Source organism: Excalfactoria chinensis, chromosome 20, assembly GCF_039878825.1.
Source record: "Excalfactoria chinensis isolate bCotChi1 chromosome 20, bCotChi1.hap2, whole genome shotgun sequence".
NCBI classification, from domain to species: Eukaryota; Metazoa; Chordata; class Aves; order Galliformes; family Phasianidae; genus Excalfactoria; species Excalfactoria chinensis.
In genome coordinates this window covers 3632076-3653469 of record NC_092844.1, presented here as the reverse complement: position 1 = coordinate 3653469, position 21394 = coordinate 3632076, and the positions used below count along the sequence as shown (strand labels likewise).

Below are 21394 nucleotides of genomic sequence, written 5' to 3'. Positions count from 1 at the left end.
AAAATGTGGCTACCATGTGTTTTATTCTAATACCTCAGTCAAAAATACACCACGCATCTGACATGGAGTTGATAACCAAGTCCTCAGTAAATTAACAAGAACTCAAAGAGAAGAAGAAACTCCCTGAAAGTGAGATAGCTCAGTGAAACGAACTCTGCCACTAAGCATTACACTGCATGCAGAGACCCAATTAGCATCTTTAGTCATCTACTGCAATGGGATGTGATAGCTGAGAGCCTCCTCAGAAACAGCTTTTAAGCCCTATAATTACCTCCTATACTTACAGCACTAAACATATTTAAGAAGCAACATTTACACATAACCAGTAATTACGAGTCACAGGTTCAGATGTCTTTCATGTTCTGCTCTTTAATCTGTACTTTATTTTACTTCTTCCTTGGGCAAGTGGGCACGTCACTGACCTTCTCTTCTGGAAGAGACACATTACAAGCCTTATATCAGCATGAGGCTGATCCCTGAGAGCTCTGCGTGCTGCAAACTGCCTCCCAGCACCAAGGTGCTTCCACCAACGCCTGCTCATCCTTCTGTGCCTTTGGAACAAGCTGAACATACAGATGTTCCTAAGAGAGGCTTCCTTGTGAACAGCTCCAGTTAGCTGCAAGCCAGAGGTTTTCTTAGGAGAACACGGAGTGCAGAACCACCATTCGTCTCCTCGCCTTCACAAAACTTGGATCAATACAGTTCTCTGAAGCCTTTACGTGCATCCCTACCTGCTGTCATGGTATGAGAGTAAGGTTATCTGCATGCTGTGTGTCAAAAGGAGCAGTCCCCTACCCACCATGTAAGGAAGGCAGAACCCGCTCCCAGGACCTCAAGTTTGGTTATGGATGCTTTTGGATCTGTGCATATGAGGTCAAATCTGACCACCAGCAACTCCTATCTTGAAGATTAAACTTCTTAGCAAGGAACAGCTAAGGAAAATACCCTCCTGGGGGTGACAGAACTCAGCAACACTCAGAACAGGAGTAAAAGAGGTATGGAAGTTTAAAATACTGAGCCAGCAAAACTTAAAGCATTCTGTATCAATCAGTGGACCTTCCTTCGACGTATTTTTCCATCCATATCTGCACCTGATAATTACATCCCACAGCACGCCTGATTGCTGCCTGCCAAAACATTACATGACGATTTGAAATCAGTCGTTTTGGAGGTATCGTTTACAGCACTCTTGTTATGACTAATGAAAATAGTCACACAGATTCAATTGCCAAGAACTCCTCTCCTTTTACAAAGCACCCTGGAGGATGTCACACGAGTTAAACAACCGTTTCCTATCAATAGATGTTAAACAAGATTGAAAATGAATCCTAAACATGTGGATGCAAAAATACAGCACTTGGACAGCACCTTTTTTTTTTAATGATTACATAAAAACTTTCTGAGGAACACGAGTAAGATATAAAATGTGGCTTTCTACTGAGTGTGCATTAAGAGACACACCGCAGCGATCCCCCAGAACCACCATGAAGCCCAGCTGAAAGGAACTTAGGCTCTTCTACATCCAAATGATAAGGAAAAAGGGGTGGGGAGCAGCAAACCTCCTGCCTGAAAGGAGGAGGCAGCAGCACGGTGCTGCTAGCACATGGGGAGCTGCTTAAAGAGAGGTCTATCCCTAGCAGCTGCCACATTGCTCTCTTGAAACACACAACGGTCCCACTGACTTCTGTGCTGAAGCACCACAGTTGCCCAATCCCTGCTCGACATGCAGACAAATGAAGGGAGCATGCACAGGCTGCAAACAAAAGCACAGGGCAAGGAGGCAATGCAAAGCCACAGGCAGCCCTGCACGGAGCACAGCCACACACATAGGAGAACAAATGCACAGGGAATTCTGCACTAGGGCAGCTCTGACGATGGGGACGCCCGTGTCCTGTGTTGATAGACGGACACATGCAGGTATGCAGGTGTACCTCAACACACTCATGGTTCAGGATAACCTTCTGCAGGTTTAAAGTCTCCCAACCCTGTAAATTCATCAAGTGTTTCTTAAAAACCTGCTCTCTCTTCATTCACTTCCAATAGAAGTTCATTTTGTTCTCCGCTGACTCTGGACAAGGACTTCAAACATCACAGGCAGCACACTCCTAACTCAACTACCTTACTGTGCAAATGAGAATTAAAAGAACTGCTTGGAATATAATTGGAAACCAATACTAAAACAGCTGTCAGTAATTTATTAACATACTGCTTGGTGAAAGTTAACTGAGAACGCATTCACTCCTATCTCCACAATGCGTCCACGACTGCTGCTCCCTGCTGTCTTTTCTTCCTAACTTCCAGTAGCTATTTAGATTCCTTCAATCTGATTCTGGAATTGATCCGACAGGACTTTCACTAGCAAAAAAACATGTAAATAGCAACATTTGACATTGAGTACTCTTGTTAGCTAAGGAGTTCTAGGGAACTCATGATTAACCTCAGAAGCTCATTGCCTTTGAGTGTATACAATTCTAAGTGAGTGTGCACTGAATGGGGTAGGTGCCTTGCAGCATGTCCTGCAGCTATTCAAGTACAAACAAAATCCCTTACCTGATGACTGGGTCCAACTCTGATTTCACCTTGGGTACTGTTTAGCCTCCTAATATAAAAAGAAAAACCAGTAATGAGAAAGAATTATGATTAATGAAACCTGGGAGAATGGCCTGCATTCTAGTCATCGTACTTCCAATGCAAATGGAAAAGCAGCAAAAAAATAATACATTATTTAAAAAGAAAGCAAGAAAATAAAAGATATACTCAGGAACATTACAGGCCACACTGCAAATGGCAAACAGCAACGGGACAAATCTGCAACTTCTAGTCAAACTAAAGGACAAGATGGAGGTCACTCCCAAGAGCAACATGAAACCACAGCAGCAGGAAAGCATCGGGCAGTGATGCTGGGATACACATCTCCTCCTTTCGGATGTCTCCATGCAATAGAGAAATAACACTGATATCAGAGAGCCTCCATGAGCCCTCCCAGTTCCCCAGTGCCCAGCCAGCACCTCATTTCTGCTACAGCTACAACCTACAAACTGCCCATTGCAATGCCAGATCCGAACACAGACGACATGCAAAGCACAAGCTGTCAACGAGCACATGGGAATGGACGCGTCCCTTACAAACACCTTTACAGACGTTTTCTTTCTAAATAACAATCTGTTAAGGAGTAATTTGGGTTATTCACGTTTGAAGAGCAGAGTTTTGTGTCAGCAGAAGCTGCAAAAATAATTCCTCTTCCAGATGAGCTCTGGAAAACCATTCAGGAGTTACTCTGTTATTCTGAATAACAAAACAGATCTTTTCCTCCTATGTTTGGTACAGAATTACCAGGGAAGCAAGGATGAATACAACTTTATCACTGAAGTCTGCCCTTTATTACCATACAGACAGTAGGAAAGCACACCACCAGCATTTCTTATTCACCCTGCAAAGCTCGTGGTGAAGCAAAGAGATGAAGAGAACTGGTTTACTTTAAAGCACAGAAATTCAAACCCATAACCAGAAAGAGCCAGCCCTGCACCAGGCTGAGCACCCACAGCAGCAAACATCCTTTAAAACCAGAGGGTTTTCTGACATGGATATCCATCCACATGCCTTTATGAACATCCGCAATGTGCTTTGACATTTAGAGATGAAAGCACGCATTAAGCTTCACCTTGCTGACCATTCTGAAACCTTATTCCCAAGTGGGGAAACTACAGCAGCGCATCTGAACGGACCTTATCGAAGAGCAGGTGACAGGAGGACCTGTCAGGCAGGAACTGAAACAGGTTTTGTAACACAGCCTTGTGCTCTGGTGTCTGCACTGCCAGAAGGCTCCTGAAAAGAATCCATTGCTCTTCTCCAATGGATACTTCCATGAGATATGGTCTGACACTGTCCTCTTGTTTTCAGGTTATGTAGAGATATGATAGAACCTGAGAGCAGGGTTTGTATTTACAACCGAGTTATGAATGAAATATGCACTTCTTTTCAGCTCTGAGGTGTCAGAATTCTTCCCTATAAGGCACGAAGGGAACAGCAACAACGACAAATGCTGACGCTCTTGCTTTACTCCCAGCACAGGTTCTAAAGCCATGCACATTTCTGCTAGTCACTGCAAGTCAGGCTTGAAACATGTCTGTGCAGTTCCTGCCATCTACAATCCTTCACCCAAGCCAAAGGCTGCTGAAAAACAGAACTTATTTGTGCTAAGTTCACAATTTTGGGTTTTGGTAGGGGAAAAAAAACCAGCACTCCAAATACTGCCCAACTCCCAGTTCTTCATTTGCATGAATATAAGTAATACAGCATCTAAGAATCAAGACTGCACATGCCCTTGCACCCTACATGCAACTGCAAAGGTAAAAGCAAAATCTTGGATGGGGTGATTCCTGCAACCGTGACAATACCGTGACAGGGGAGAAACAGCCCTGTGTGCCCCCAGCATCCAACTCAGCATCTGCTGGTGGCATTCCCACCCCAAGGGGACCCCGGGTAAGGGCTGTGCAGAACAGTGAGCACTGGGTGCAGGGGGGGGTCAGAGCATGGGAGCTGCTTGCTCCAAGGGCGCACAACATGCCCAATACGTTCAGACAGTTTCCACCTCCCCAGGAATGGGTTTGCAAACGGGAAGGAAAATTCTTGCCATGGAAACTGAAACTGTACCGTCGACTTGTAAGCTAAATTATATTGGTGGAGCACAATTACAGTCATAATGGCGAGGCGCTCCGTGTTTATTCTATGGGAAGGAGAAAAGAGGACCCAACACGGTATATGAAATCTGACACAAAAGAAACTGATGTAACAAAGCAGTATCCATAGCAACAACAACTTAATATTTCAGTCCTCTTCAGCTGCAGTGGATTAAATATAATGACAAGATGTTCCCTTTGAAAAGTAACCTGTTGCCATGGCAACGTTGTATTCTGAAAAGTAAACAGGGGCTGGTCAGGGAGAGATGGAAGCCTGCGATGGAATATCAAAGAGGCAGGAACCTCTGTAGCAGAGCAGGGCAGCACCAGCACCCACTGATCCCAGCAGAGCACAGCGAGGTGGGTCAGCTCCAAAGGCTTTGTCCCCATGGTTCTAAGGAAAGGGGAGGCTGGAGGGTCAAGGCCGAGAGCAGCACTGCAGAGAGCAGTTCAGAGGTGAGAAAGAAAAAGGAGCAGGAGGAAGGCTGCCAGCAGCAGGTCCTGCAATGAAGGAACACGCCTATCTCCCCTGTTTTGTTACCTGCCTTTAGCATGGTGACCACAGGGGCAGCTAGGGAGCAGCCAGGCCAGCAATGAGGACAGCTCAGGATCAGGCTCTGCAGCAGCAACTGCTCTTAGGGCACTGCCACAGCCATGTGGAATTTAATGCCACAAACCTGCTGCAAAATCCCCCAGTTCAGAGGCAGAAGCCAAATGCTTTTGTAGGTTTTTGTGCTCAGCACTTCTCTGCACTGCCCCACCTTTGAGCTGCCCTTGATGTGAGCACAAGGCAGCGGCCCCATCGCAGAACACCCCATGGGCTCTGTGCTGGGCAGCCCAGCTTCTGAGAGCCGGCACACAGAGAGCAGACCTCCCAGGTCAGGGGTTGCACATAACCCAGGGCAGCCTTTGAAACAACACTGCTGCTGCTTTCATGCTTTCCCTTTTACCACTGAAGTACAGCAAGGAACGTGCTATGCAGTAATTGCACTGCTCTGCCCTGAGATGATGGAGCAGCATCCTGTGCCATTCTTGCTGTAATCATTCTGATTCCACGCGCTGAGGTGCTCTGTAATTACGCTAGAAGGATGCTTCAGAACGAAGATTTAAATGCATTCATTATTCTCATCATCTTTGCAGCTCTCTCTAAAGCTTTTCAAAACCTACTTTCTAAAACCTGTTCCCTATTGCAACAGGTCCATATCACTTATGCAGAAGTACCTAGAAAATGAAAGAGAAGTTTAAGATAGGAAACCAGGAACCTCAGCAGCAGGTTCTCCCCACCCCAACACTCTTTAGAGGGACAAAAAATGACCCATAGGAAGATTAAGTATGGTTTAGAACCTGTTGTGTCGCGGAGCATGTTAGAATAAAAAGTTGCATAAGCAATTTTGTGTTCTGACTGAAAAAAATAAATAAATCAGACCTGAGTTTCAGCCAAACCAACTCTTATGGGAACGCCGCTGGTGATTGCTCAATCCCAAGCAGGAATGAATAAGCCTGCACTGTTTGCATCTCCTGCACGAGCTCAGACCTGCCTGATGGCTGCAGACGGAGAGCCTGGGAGAAGCAGAGGGTTGTGCTTCCTGCTGCTCTACGGGGAAGGAAGTGGCTGCAGAAGTTTGAGTCCAACAGGGAAAGCTTTGTTATTGCAGCATCAGGTTTCTCCTTGAGAAGGAAGGTTACATGTTCCTTACAAGTACCATCCTCATGCACAAAGGCAGGATGGAAGCAATCACGGCACAGCCAGGCCAAGAGCAAGTCCTTATGAGGAAAACAGCACTCTGTCTATAGAGGAATCACCTGCATGGGTAATACTGTGCTTGCAGCCTCCACTGATCACTTCTTTAATGGGTCTTCTTCCAAACAAAGACATCAGTGCTTTGATTACAAGGCCAAAAAAATTAGTCAGTGGAAACCCCTAATTCTGCCATACAGGTTGGGAATACAAAGCTCTAATTAAATCACAGCCTAGAAAGCTGGAAGGCAGGAGGAAGAGGTAATCGTATTGATGAAGAGTTTTGAAAGAAGCAAAAGTAAAGCTCAGAAATAATAATAATAAAATAGGACTATCAAGAACTTGGTCAGCATTTTTCTCCATCTGAAGAATGCAATACAAGCAGCAACCCAAAGAAACATGCATCCTCAGACAGCCCTGCAGAGCTGCAGCTTCCAGCACACCTCCAGCATCAGGCCCTGCTGGCAGCACAGGGGCACCCTGAGCAAGGACAGAGGGCCTCTGCAGCAAACCTCAGGAGCGCTGACACCAGAAGCATGGTTCAGCATGGAGCTGGAGGAGCTGACACCACCACGAGTTCCCATGTGTGTGCAATTAAGCAAAGAATGCCTTATTTGGCAGATTATTCCAGCAGCGCTCGCTTTGCCCAGTGCCGTACTCCAACGTGACAAACAGATTTGGTTTTGTAACAGCCTAGAGGTGTTTTCATCTTTGCCCACCTGTGCTATTTTAACTTAACCTCAGACCTGTAAAAATAAGCAGGACCAAATTCTCGTTTCAAGTTAAAAGTGGCTTTTTTTTTTCTTCCAATCCTTTTTAAATGCACGCTCATGCACTCACTGATGAGCAGCACTAAGCAGACCACCTGGTAACCCCCATCCCTTACACATTCCCTCCTGCATGCAAGAGAGCATAAAAATGAAGTGTAAGGACACGAGATGCCACATCCCTGTGCAGCTGCAGAGCAGTGCTGTGTTTCTGGATGCATTTGAGTGGCTCCTTTATTAGGAATAAGAATGCTTCTCAAGCATACGGAGGCAACACAACTGCAGCGATTCAGACGGGCTGAAGTTAAGGGAACATCATCTCTATAATTATTAGCACAGCTTTGCTTCAGCCAGTCACAAATACCAGCAGTGACCCACACACTGCGGGAAGCACTCTGGATTTCTGCACTCCGTGGGTGCAAACAGAGAAGGGAATGTTATTTCAGGCAACATACGGAGCACCAGTGCAGGTGAAACCCTGCAGCCCTGCTCATCAGTCACTGCCTGCCCTCCAACACAAGGCAGGCAGTCCAGCAGTGACTACAGGTGGAGCAGTGACAGGTCAGCCTGCAGCCCGACATCACAGCACAGTGTTCCCTCCTCACCCTGCCCCAGCCCTCCTGCTTGCACCTGCTGCAGAGCTGAGCTTGCTCCTTCTCACCTGCACACCCGAGCCTCTCAGACCACATCCCATTTAGCAGCAACAAGTTGCTGTGGCTGTGGCTGACCCCACACAAACCTCACAGCCAGCTGCAGGCACGTTATCATTGCACGTACAGAGCCAGGGTCCTCTCCTTTATTTAAGAGGCTACAAATTCAACTAGCCCTCTAAGGCTGCAGCTTGCCCAGCTGCCACGAGCCAAGCACCTCACTGCATAAAACAGCATTACCACATTTAAGATGCACAAGTGTTATTTGCATGCGGCTGACAGGCGAGCAGAACCACGCTGCTATTGGGATTTCTGATCCCCCCAAGGAACGGCAGCAGGATGGCTGTGGGGCCGACACCTCCCGGAATGCTGCAGGCCCCGGGCATCCCCTTTTGGGCAGCACTGCATCTCACAGCTCCCAGCAGAGATGCCATGAGGCCGGCATGCAGACGGCACAGCCAAAATGCAAACTGCACCACGGAGGGAGGGAGGGGGGGGGGAAAGAACGAGGAGAAAAGACGTCAGCACAGACAGCTCCAGCGTTTCGCTACATGCACCCCTGTGCCAGCAGATCCCCTGCTCCGTGCCCTCATGCAGAGCTGTGCAGCAAAGCTGGTGATATTACAAGCTTCTGAGGAGCATGCAATAGGAAGGACATGATTTCATAAACACTGCAGAAGTCACAAATAACAGCAAAAATCAGCATTGCTTAGGGGAGGCCAGAGCGATGCAGCCTACCTGCAGGGGCTGAATGGATCATCCATGACTATGACAGGCTCTGGCGGGTTCAGATGTATTCCTGAACCTCCTACTTAACAGCTCAAACTCTGCCTTTTCCACTCTACCAACTCAAAATGGAGGCACATGCAGGCTGAGAGACCTCAGCGAGCTTTCACTGAGCTTGTGCTATGACCTAAGCCTGCACGCAGAACGCAGAAACTTCGCCCTCGGACCGCCGGCACTGAGCATGTGCTGTGACCCTCCCTCGGCCGCACGCCGCTCCCCACGCAATCAATCTCAGCCCGCTGGTGCCGTGCATACAGCAGGAGAAGGCTGCGGCTCCGCCAGCCAAGCTAGTGTGCAGGGAAGTGGGGCCTTCACCAGGGGCTCTGGGACAGCCAACGCGCTGAGCATGAGACGCGCCTGGAGCTTTTCTTTCTCTTTTTTTTATTAAGCTCCAGTTTGTGATTGGCTTTTGAAAAATAGCAGCAGTCAAAAAGCTGAGAGGATTTCGGAGATACGAGTGACAGGAGCTTCGCATCGTGACACACAGCAGCACAATGATGCCCCTTCGCTCTCCCTTTATTCCCCTTCCCTTTGCTCTCTCCCTGTCCCTGCAGCTGTGACAGCCAGGTAACAGCACTGCCAGCAGCACAGCCCTGCCACGACCCCAGGAGCTGCCCAGCCTGGCTCTGGACTGACGCTCCCTCCTGCATGCTTCCACGCTGGCATTCCTGCTCATTAGAGTGATTAGGAACAACGTTCTTAGCTACGTATGTGCAAGAAGTTAATCGTACCCCTTTCCCCTACAGCATAAAATGTTTTCATGAGAATCCCTTCCTCAGCTTCAGAGCAGACACTTGAATTTCCTTCCAGGCTACAAAGGGACACAAAGTTCTGCAATTATGAACTTCAGAAACAAAACAACTCAGACCGAGCAAATCCAACCAGGCCACAGGCAGACTGACTGCATTTCCCCATCTACTGACAAGAACAACACAACGTAACAAGAACGTAACAACATAACCCCCATACATTCTGCACAGTCCCTACCAGCGGAGCACTTTTAAGTCAGGAGATTTAGGAGCACAGAAGTACCCAGCCTCCATTTCAACGACAGCTGAAAGGCACTCCTGGATTCATTTCTTCTCATTCTGGATTGCTTTACTGCGCTTCAGTTGACAACATGTACTTGAGGAAAAGCTGTCAGCCATTATTTCATCCACAGATAACCTCACAGACACAAGGAACCACCGTGCAGCACATGCCATCAGTAGGGGTGCCGTGAGCCAGCACAATGACCACAGGAGCTTTCTGCCCTGTGAGCCATACACACACCCCTCCATTTTATACATCTCCCTGGTGGTATTTAAAACTGCTCAACTCTTTCCTTTTTCTAAATTGCACTTAATATACGCTGCAGAAATTGTCTTATTTAAACAAGCCATGACACAAACTGTCATAATGTTCTACTAAGTGCAAGCATAATGGCAACTCATTTCAAGGCTCTGCTCCGAGACATAAGGATGGATACGTGTAAGTGACTGCTTCACCCTCTCTCACTGCCCCAGGCATGGCAATATGCAAAGAGTCAGAATATTCTGACTGCTAAAATGTAACCAAAGGAATGAAAACACAAGAGCTCCCTACTCCTTTTTGGTCTCCATTCACATTCTGGTTGTAGATGTAAATTTCGTCTTGAACTTCAATTATTTTCTAGAGGAGGGCGTTCAGTAAATCCCACTTGCACACACTGGCTTCTAAGACATACTCCTTATCTGTTCCTATGTCTGAAACTTGTATTACATCCACCATCTTTCCCATTAACAGGAGAAGGAAGAAAAACTTGCTTCAGACTTCTAATGGAATTCTCCTTGCAGACAAGGAAGGAAGTAATCAGATTTATAGGCCCTCTCACTCAGCTCCCTTCCATAATATCCCCCTTGTCTAGCAAACAAATTATTTTAAAGCACCGAGTGTAAAAAGAATGTTCTTTCCCAGCTGGCTGCCCCTTCAGAGGAGGTATTCCACAATGGAGAGCCATGAACACAGTTCACACCTGCCTGCAAGCTGATTAACACTCAGCTCAAGGTGACAACGCTCATTCTGACTTTTATATTCAGCTATCAGACTTTTCTCACCCATGTGCCAATTACTGAAAGGCAGAGTGTAACCTTTCATCAAAATCCACTGCACAAAACCAGCTTCCCATTGCCTGTCAAGGAAAGTTACCCGCAGACACACAGGGCTTCCTTCACATCCAGGCCTTGGCACATCCATTGGCACCCCAAAGCACTGAAAGTAGCACTGAAAGTGTTGGATTTCCAACACACACAGAGGCCTGGCAAAACATCGGCACCTGATGTGGAATACAAACTGAAAGCACGCAAAGGGAAAGGCAACTTTGTAATGCAATGCAATCCACAACTCAAGGCAGCTTGGGCTAAGAGTGCACCCTGTCCCACACTGCTACAGTCTAGTTGGGAGGGATTCATGGCCATATCCTGAGCTGTACCTGTAATACATCCATGCTTCAAGCCACAAAATAAGTCTTCCATGTTTTCCACGTGACATAAAACACCAGAAGAGAAAGTCAGATCAAGTTTAAGACAAAGTTTTGTTGTCATGGTGTGATATTTCCACTTCCAAAACCAAACACAGCTAGAAGAAGGTACCAGTAAAGAAGCACGTGTTGTAATGAAGTAGCAAACAGTTCAAGGTGGGCCAAAGCAGCACAAACTCAGGCCTTACTCTGAACATCCTGAGCCCAAGACAAAACAGGCTTAAATGAATAAGGCACGGCTGCAACCAAAGAAATGACACAGAGCTGGCTGCTCTGAGTAACCAGCTGGGCATTCAGTGCAATGCTTTGTCACTTCATTGATCCCTTCAGTCTCAGACATTCTCTGTGTAGAAATACTCAGAAGAATTAACAGCTATTCCCACATAAAATGAGTTTAGAACTGCCTGACAGCTCTGGCACAAGTGGCATTTTGCAGTTATTAAACAGCAAACTCACACACCAGTACAAGTAGTTCATTTACTGTTCTCTGCCTCAAAATCAAAATGCACTGAAAAGTGATGGAGTTACAGTTGAGGTCAGGTGTGATGCTGAGCATCAGAGATGTCCCACAACAAACTTGCTGTGCATCTGGTCTTTGGGGACTTCTCCAAGAAAACACACAAAGGGCATTAACAAAAGCAATTTAACATAATATACTGTAAGTTATCAGTGGACTTGATGTGCTTTTTGCTCCTCGGAGCTTAGCAGCATACACTAGCAAGATTGCCTCCTAGGGATCTATACTGACAAAACTTGCTATCAGCATAGACTGAATCAATTAAGGGAGTGTACTTAATCCAATATCCTGCCTCAGACATACCAACAGCTTAAGACACTTCAGAGCAAGGTACAGGAAACCTCAGAAATAGGCAATTATGTAATAACACACACAGGGAGTCTCTTCACAACTGCAAGCAGTTAGTGGCAAGCTACGCCCTGAAGCAAGAGGATTTACGTTCTATTAATAATTGTTCATCTGCAATGTAACAATGCATTTATCTATTATTTGTATGCCTCAATCAATCTTACAGGCAAGCACTCACTGAAAATGCCCCTTGATAGTAAACTCCTTAGGACAGGGCTTGTAAGACTGCTCTGGGTTTACTGAACTAAGTATATGAACAGGAGCTAAGTGTCCAGACTTGAAAATAAGGAAGGTGTGAACCTAGCTGATAAAGGCAGCTTGGACAACACCATGGACCAGAAGCATGTGCTGAACACACCTCCTTCATATAGGTTTATATAGTCTTTATCAGGCACTATTTACATATATACACACACACGTACATATACATTTTATATATTAAATTATATATGTATAAAAAAAGTAGAGACACCCCTCCAGCAGGAACAGGTAGCTTCTTCACATTCCCTTCTACCCCACTTTGCTATCAGAATCATGCTTGATTTCAGCTTTTCTCCCCTTTGAAAGGTTTCCTGTTCCTGCAGGCTCAAATCTGTGGTAAAAGTTGCCTTGAAAAGTCAGTTCTCTTACCTCGTCTCTGGATTATAGCCCAGTATGTAGAAAAATGAATCCACTCTCGCTTTGAACTCTCTAGCAGCAAAAATGTCAGAGAAATGGGAGATGTTGCACTTTCCCCTGAAAGAAAGAGGGAAGATGGTATTAGAGCTCTGTTACAAATAAGTCACTTTAATTAAACACCAGGGTAATCTGTGCATGAGTCACAGCTGTCATGTGCAAAATCTAGATACACAGCATGACAGGCTACACAGCACAAACCCTCATTAATTCTCATTCAGCCAACATGCTCCTGAAGAGTCCCACCTCCACCTGGCACAGAAACAAACAGCACCTGGCCTCGTGAAAATGCCTTCTCTTTAAGGTTTATGCAGCCCTTTTATAGCTTCTTTCTTCTTACAATCCAGTTTTTAAGGAAGCTTCTCAAGTTCTACGACCCACATGACTTGGGAAGCTGGGCTTTCATTTAGAAAGCTACACAAACGTCCAGTTCAGAACATTTTCAGACAACTTCAAACTTGGTTTGATCCTTTCAAGGGCAGAAAAGAAACCACACAACAGCAAGAACAGCAAACTGGGGGTTCCTCGGTTTGCTCCTAGTAAGGGGTATTTGTTTTGGTACTTCACATGAAAAGTAAAGTTTAAGTTTCCTTCCAATGATTTGCCTGACAGTCAACAATAATTGTTGGCCAAATATTACCTACATTCAGGAAAGCAAGACAGTATTTCAGAGAAGCAACACTATGCATTAGTAGAGGGGACCCATGAGTACCTTCTAGCTCTATGTTTCTGCTGGTTAGAGCATTAGATTGAAAGTTACAGTCACTGGTTTGATTCCTAGTTTGTCATCAACTCACTGTGTGACCAGAACCATTTGTTTGCAGAGAGCACAGAAATCATCTCATTTCATAGAAAATAAATTAGAGTTTCGAGTTAACCTCGCTTCCAGGCATCACGATACGTTCTGCTGCTGTATGTATGCTCTCCAACTGCAAGAGCCTCAGGTGCGATTACCCTCATGTGCCTTGTACACTAAAACTTACTTACAAGCATTAATTACAATTTGCTAAATAAAATCAACAGAAGTAAATCTTTATCCTGCAGAGGTGCATCAGTGCCTTTAGATGCCATCTACGAGCCTGTAAAATTAATAGAGAACGGGAAATGCAGAAGAGCATCCCTCACTGTTTTTGGAAAGGAAGAAGAAAAGGTTGTTTTCTAGGTTTTCCTGGTATACAAACACCCCATCTGTACCTTTTTCTTTAAGCAAGACAACAGCAGGAACATAGAACTGAAGCTAGAATGTCCCCATGGAAATTCCCCACGCGCAGCTCAATCTCTCTGTATTTAAGTGACAATCAGATTCCCCAGGCTGGTTCCTCCAGGCCAGCCCACCTCCTGCTAACTCCTTTCCAAGCCCACTCATTTAACACAGGATGGCTGCCTTCTGCAAAACAAGGGCTGTGCTGTGGCATCACACAGGATTACAGCACATCACTGGAATGTTTCAAGTTGATCAAACATCCTCTATTATGCAAATCAAATATTTCTTCCCACCCTTGTAACAGAATTTGCTGCAAGTTTGTCTTTTAGCAGCTTCAGCAAAGTGACTCTGAACAAAGAAAATGTCTCCAGATGGTCCTGGTGAAACACCATCTGAGCATTATTATCAGAGAGATTATTCAATTTGCATTCTGACAATATCTATGCATGTTTGGCACGTTGAAAATCCGCTAAAAATTAATGCCTCACGATTCCTATTTGGAAACACTCAGTAATGGTGCATCCCTCTGCTCGGCCAAAGGTCAGCAACTTCAGTTCAGCTCTCAGTGGGCAAAAAGGGCAGCAACCCCCTGGGAAGGGGAGCGTGCAGGGAACAATGCAGGAGCCCATTACCTCCTGCCTGTGCAGCCAGCCTTTAATGGAGCACTCAGCTGAGATTCGACAATGACAAGCGCCTCAGAGCAAAAGTCTTTAATGCAATTTATCAGGGCTGCATGCTAACAGTCACTTTCCAAGGAGACGCTGTTGTTAATGGTGAAATCAAACACGGAGGAGGGAAGGGTAGCATTTCTGCAGGAGCTGGCAATAATCTAAATTTGCAATGATGGGAAACAATATCTTCTGAGCAACATTGATTAACTGGGATTAAAATGAGATTGTAGAATTACAGCTCCTTCTTGAACGAGAACAGATAGCACAAGTTAATTACTGCAGGAGATGAGGAGAAAGCTGAGCAGTATGCTAATGATCCCCAGCCAAACCAGGAAAGGCACCTCTGTCTTTCAATAAGGCTTTTCTCATCCAGCTCAGAGATGCTGCACCACATCCTCTGCAGCTTACCTGAGGGCAGCAGCGTGGTAAGTGTCGACATAGTCTGAAATGAAGAGCTCTCGGTTCTTGATAACAGGGTCTGTAATAACAAGCTCTCGTCCAGAGTCTGCCAGAAAGCAAAAACAAAACACCTCACCAACACGTCAGCTACAAACTGAAAGCATCCACCTCTGCCATCGTGCAGGTGTTTCTTACAGCTCAAGGTCAGAGGAAGCTTCTCTGACAGATCTCTCAGTGTTCTGATGGCAAACACTCAAACTGCTCTACGTAGCCTGAAAGGTAGGGAAATAACGTGGTACCCATCTTTGCATGCCAATTTCAATGAACTACTGAAGGGAAGTTATGTTCACGTTTTGACAACGTGTTTATAATCCCCATGTATAAAGTTTTAAAGAAATCAGTGAGAAAAGAGTTAGGTTTGTGCAGCTTTTGCTTAAAGCACAGCCCAAATATCCTTAATGCCTAAAGAAGAAGGTACGCTCGGTTTTATATTGTCGTGTAGCAGAAAGATGCTGTGTTGCACATTTTAAGCATCAATTTTGCCATCACTATTCACCTAAGAGTATCTTTAGAACCTTAACTGTTGCCTCAAGGAAATTCACCAATTACAGTAGAAATGTTTTGTCTCCCCTAGAGGCAAGAGATAAATGATGCTGGAATATGTGCTTAAGTTTCCTCCCCGGCTGCTATTAAACCAAAGAACACAATTGTTTTTGCAAAGAGAAAAGGGGGAAACTCAGCTAAGGTGCTACAAAGGATCTGATGCTATTTTCATTTTCTATTCTCTAAGGCTTTAGCACACAACTGCACAATTTAAATATACCTGAAACACATCTGATTATTGCTGTGGTTACAGGACTTACATTGGTTGGAACAAATAAGGCAAGCAAACACCATCACCCATCTTCTAGTGCCTTGTCCTCATCGGCAGTCTTTACTTCACATCCATATGCAAAAGCATCATTGCTTTCCAGACTGTTAAGCTTAAAATTCAGAGAACAAGTAAAGGCCTTGCTCTAGAGAGCCTAACTTACCATTCTCATTGTGTCTGTCCTGAACCAAATGCTGATAGACTGAATCTGGGACTTCAGACTGGCGATAGTACCATTTGACATTCATAAGGAGATGGTCCCGTTTACTCTGAAAAAGAAGGTCTAAAGGCATTACTAAAAAGGAAATCAGGCTGCATCTGACACAGTCTTCCAAAGGACAGCATTTCTTTTCATGCTGAAGGAAGTCTGAGGTGAGGCTCAAAAGGGAGGAAAGCAGATTTCTATGGCCAGGAAACAAGGGCAACATGCTGACAGACTGAATTTCAGACAACATAGAGATGATAGGAACCTACTCCATTCGCACACGGCTGTATCTCCATATCAGACCAGAAATATAATGGATACGTTCACAAAAACTAAACAAGAAAAGGAAGGGATCAGAAAAAAGGCTGAGACTTGTGGCCTCACACAGCACAGAAAGTCAGCTTGTTCCTACAAACCAGCCAGATGCACAGCCCGACACAGAACACCATTACCAGCACAATTCAATGGCACCATACTTAACAGTTGCAGCCAACAGACACTGAGGACAGATGGTTTCAGACACCATTGTAAAAGTTCCTTATTACACTCTCAGACACCAAAGAACAGGAAATGATGCTGTACTTCAACCCCAATAATTACAGGCTATGACTGCCTATAACGTAAGTGGTACCAGGAAGCCAACAGCAAAATTTACATAAACCTTCCCCAGGAGCACCTTCTGCTTTTGAGCAACCAGCTGTCAGTTTGTTGGGTCTTAGGAGGAAACAAGCCTAAATACCACTTCAAAAGGAACGTTCAGATCCACTTACGACAGTTTGCTTGTTCATCTCTGCTGCCCTCAGTAATCACTTCTTCCTGCTACTCCCAGTGAGTCGGAGGGAGGGCTGAAGGGAAAGGAGCATCCAAAGGAAAGGAGGCAGCTGCACCAACACTGGGCTCTGGGCCACAGCTCTCTGCATCCCTCTGTTTAATGGTTCATTAGTAAGTGACTGGGCCAGAAAGTTCTCACTGCCGCTCCTGTCCACATCAGCCTTGTTAGAGCAATAATTTCCACCAACTACGCTCAATGAACAACAGGAAAAGCTTCCCACTGCATCCACGTTCCTCGAAGCCTTTCATTATAAACACGTGTAATGCCACACAAGAACTGCTAGTGGCAGCATTGTGCCAGACAAAAGTGCACTAACTCCAGCACATCAGCGCATAAAACCACTCCAGATCACACCAGATGCACTGAGAAAACCTCAACGTACTTCTGGGTGTTTAATAGCACATTTACAGGCAAAGACAAAACACTTGTCTAATGTGCATGAAGAAATCAAACAGGCAAAGGCTGGGAGGCAGGAATGGCGCTGCACAGCAGGGCTGAACAGAGCAGGGTAGGCAAGGGCAGCTTACACTGAGCAGGAGGACCCCTAAATGGAACCAACCTAAATGGAAATAGTGCCTGTTGCTGCAGTTCTCCATAAGAGCTCACCTGGGGTTCTATCGCTGCTGCTTTTGGACTTTTTCCCTTCCCTCCCACCTCCCTTTTTCTGTTTTAAGTATGAACCAGTTCTGGACATCCAACAAGATCAAGACAAATCTGTAAAAGGATTAAGGCATCCCAGTGCACAAACATCTGCTCAACCAATTACGAATCAAGGCCTCCTTTAAAGGCGCGGAATGGAACAAAACCTTGCAGGTCCCCTTTGAAACCACACACATACTGATTTCCACAGCCTTTTGCAACACCTCCAAGGTGCTGGTTTTCTTATCAAACACCTCAGAGCAGAGCTCTGACACGTTGCAACTCACATCTGAAGAGATTTCATGTCCTCTCCCCGGCGTTAGGCCTAACCAAAGCATGCAAACGGTCGCAGATGTCCCGCAGATTCTCTCAGAGGGATTTGAGCAGCATCCTTCATTACTTGCCCTATTTAGCTACCATGCTCAATCACAACTAGCTTTGGAAGCAATAGACCAAATGCTGGAGCTGACAGATGGGCGCGCTGGGGCCGGTGAGCAGGAGCTATTTCAAAGAAACAAACAGCAAAATGGAAACACGGCGGAGAACATCTTTCCTTTCAAACGTGTTTGCAACGATGATTCTTTAGCATGAGAAAAAATAAACGGATTAATTCTAAGCTACCAAGGGGCTTCGTGGTATTGTAATAGGTGTTAAATACTTTAACAGCAACTTCACTGTTCAAAAATCAACACCTCATGCTTTGTAACACAGAGGGCCTTATAGAACCCCCACTTAAAACCAGCTGAAATGGACAATTTAATTCATATTTAACATTGCAGATTAACTCACTCCCTTTGGGACGGTGTTTGCCCTCCCAGAAAACTATTTTCCTCTACACAAACAGCTCTCGTTACGCCCCAAGACACAGAACTGGCCCGCTCTAATATCAGTGTAATTCAGCTTCCTCCACTTATCGACCCATGCAGCCGTCCCTGCTGAATCACTGCCTGCATTTCTGCTCCTGCTATACAAGTATTTCAGCACTTACTGAATTCTGACATTTATTAATTTTCAAGGGGAAGGTGCCTGGTGGGGAATGGGGGGCAGCTGTGCCAGATCCCCTGGGTAGAGAGGGCAAGGGAACAGAGATGAGAATGCTGGGCAATGAGGAGCTACAGAAATCCAGCCAGGGTCCCTTCCCACTTTGTCACAGCGTGTGTAATTCCACATTCTTAGGATACCTTCTTCTAGGCTGCTTTCTAATTAAATAATAAGAAACCTGAACAGCTGTTTGTAAGCCAAGGAAATTCAGCTTGGAAATACAAAGGTCATTACTAGAGATGAATGTTATTTTTGCAGCTTGATTATTTAATTTAGATGCACGCATATTAACAGCTATCTCAATTACTTCTTGCAAGCACAGTAGTAATGTCAAAAAGCAAGAGCTACCAACATGCTGCAAGAAACAAATGCTGAATAGGAGCACTAAGGAACAACACGCTCCTCCATCCCCCAAACACGGGGACCCCAGAAAGCAGCCCCGCTCCGTTCCTGCCCCCTTAACCTGAACCAACACAAAGCCCCACAACCTTTAAACCCCTGAGTGTTATCTAATGACTATTCCATCTACAAGAGCTTTTCTAATAGAAACATGCCTTGATGGCTTATCTCTGTGCACAAGGCAGGCCACAAAGCACGTCGGCTTGATTGAGCGCAGTAATGGCAGGCAGGAAATGAGAAGGCTTGGTTAAGCCGCGGATAATCGATCAGTGTATTCAGTGAAGTGTGAGCTGAGAATAAGCTGCCTGGGGTATCAAATATTGCTGTTTCCAGGGTAAGGTCCCATTTCTGTGATCTATGTAGGAGAAAGAATAATTTATTGACAAAACAATACAGGATTTTTTTTCCCCCCACAACGTCTCGCTCCTGACATTTTGCTATTGTTTACAGCAGGAATTTCTCTCCTGTCTCTTTTATTCACAAGTTGAACAGACAAAACAGCTTCTAGGATTCATGAAGTCTCCTCAGCACTCTGGAAATTAATCCAGCCTTGTATACAAATAACTGTGAGACAGAGAACAGGTCTCACGCTCTCCCTTCCCTGAATCCTGTCTGTTCTATTTGGCTGTGTACTGCACATGCAGCCCTGCAGCAGGGAACATAGGCCTGAGGCTCCGAGCCGCCCTGCTTTCCTGGGAATGCTATTTAGTCTATCAAGCTTGAAACAGATCTGTTTGCAATCATGTAAAGCAGTACGGACAGGTTATTTGTAGGCAGGTGATTCCTGCAGAAGGAGGGAGGGGGGAAGCAGACAGGTCCCAGACACGCACCTGTAAATCTCAGTCTGCACGTATACCGAATGCGTGCACGTAAGCACAAACCAGCCATTATCTTGCCTACATCTTGTTCACAATAGCAAAGCAGGGACTTCTTTTTGTAAAGCCAAAAGCAGCCTTAAAACATAACTCATAACAGCCTGCGAGACTGTGCTTAGTGCCCTGTGGGGAGGTGGACGTGTGGCCAGAACCTCCACACCCAGCTACCAGGGCTGGAGCCTTTGTGAAAACACCAGGTGATGTGTTACTTAGCCACATGCTAATTCACGGGAGCCGCCATATGTTGTCTCCTAGTGTGGGCGGTTTGGCATTATAGTTGCTAGACTGTCTTTAAAAAAGCTACAGCCTTCAAAAGAAGCATAAAGGAAGCACAGCATCACAACTCGCTGTGATACGACAGGTTCAGGCGGGTTGGCTACACAAGGCAGGAATGCCAGGGCATCAACAGCAGACAGAAGATGAGAAAGACCCATCAGAAATAGCCTGACAAACAGCACAGGAAGATGGCATTGGCCTGAGTGAGTTAAGCAGTGAAATCTGTCTCCTAAGGATGTAGGTCAGCACGGCATTTCAGCTAAATGTGCTTTTAAGACAAAGCTCAGTGAATTGAGCTCTCTGAAAGCATTTCCTCTTCCCTCTTCTGTCTGCTCGTCACAGCCCTGCCTCCCTTCCACCCAAAACTTTTACCCCCCAAAAAGATCGATACAGATTTGGAGTTACCAATCTCTCTTCATTTTATTTAGTGCCGCTCATAAATCACCCCTTCCCCCACAGTTTCTGCTTTCCAGACATCCAAAGCATCCTGAAACAATTAAGCCAAAAATCAACCCCAGTCACCCAAGAGCCAATACAGAGTTAATACTAAACCAAAACACAACCAGCATCATGCAAAACCTGGCTCCAGCTTCTACAGACAACCGTGGCAGTGAAGTCAGCACTCAACCCTGTGCAAACCCCAGGCACCCAAAATCACCCTAATAGAAACAGGACCACAAGGGAAAAGCCCTGAACTCTTAACATTGCACTTCTCCAAGACAATCCTCTCTAATCTGTTGATAAGAGCTTCATGCTCCAAGAGCCAGAAGCAGAATGGAGAGCATCATCCTCCATGTACCTCCACTGCTTCTCCTGCTAATTATTTTCTCCCCCATTTTAAAAACAATGTCCTGTAATCATCTGCTTACAAATGAACGCCATGGGGTGAGTACCAGCAATTCCCCTCAGCATTGGGGCTGACATCGATCATGCTGAATGCCAACAACAGGAGAGCCATCTGTGGAATAGGTACCATATGAAAGGGAAACAAGGAACAGATGAAAATACCATGAGGCAAATGGCTGTTGTTCCTTGCCAGGACCAAAGCCCAAGCAGAACAATAGCTCTAATAAGACACGTGCCACGAGCCAAGTAAAAGTGATGCCTGTCTGTGTGAATCTTGGAAAAAACAGCAAAAAACACAAGTCTGAAACAGCAAACGGAAACAGCGTGCTTACACTTCACTATTTAAAATGTGGTTAAATAGTTAGCTATCTAAAAATCAAACCCTCTGATAACACTTCTTAAAGGTACAGGGCTGATAAAATAAAGCGTCTTGCTCTCTACTGAGGTTCAAGACCGAAGAGAAATATACCAAAAATCAA

The 21394-nt window shown here is 45.5% G+C and overlaps 1 protein-coding gene across 6 annotated transcripts in view; it reads right to left on the bottom strand.

Moving 5' to 3' along the window:
- The window catches only part of RERE (arginine-glutamic acid dipeptide repeats), a 149104-nt gene that overhangs the window by 61490 nt on the left and 66220 nt on the right, over positions 1-21394 (bottom strand). For 5 of the 6 annotated variants that reach the window (XM_072354142.1, XM_072354146.1, XM_072354145.1 and 2 more), the window contains exons 4-7: positions 15966-16071; positions 14941-15037; positions 12613-12717; positions 2551-2599 (exon numbers count right to left, since the gene is read on the bottom strand). In XM_072354142.1, the coding sequence (XP_072210243.1) occupies positions 2551-2599; positions 12613-12717; positions 14941-15037; positions 15966-16071 (357 nt within the window). Of the gene's footprint in view, positions 1-2550; positions 2600-8572; positions 8874-12612; positions 12718-14940; positions 15038-15965; positions 16072-21394 lie in introns of those variants that run through there. The other variant, XM_072354147.1, reaches the window with a different exon arrangement.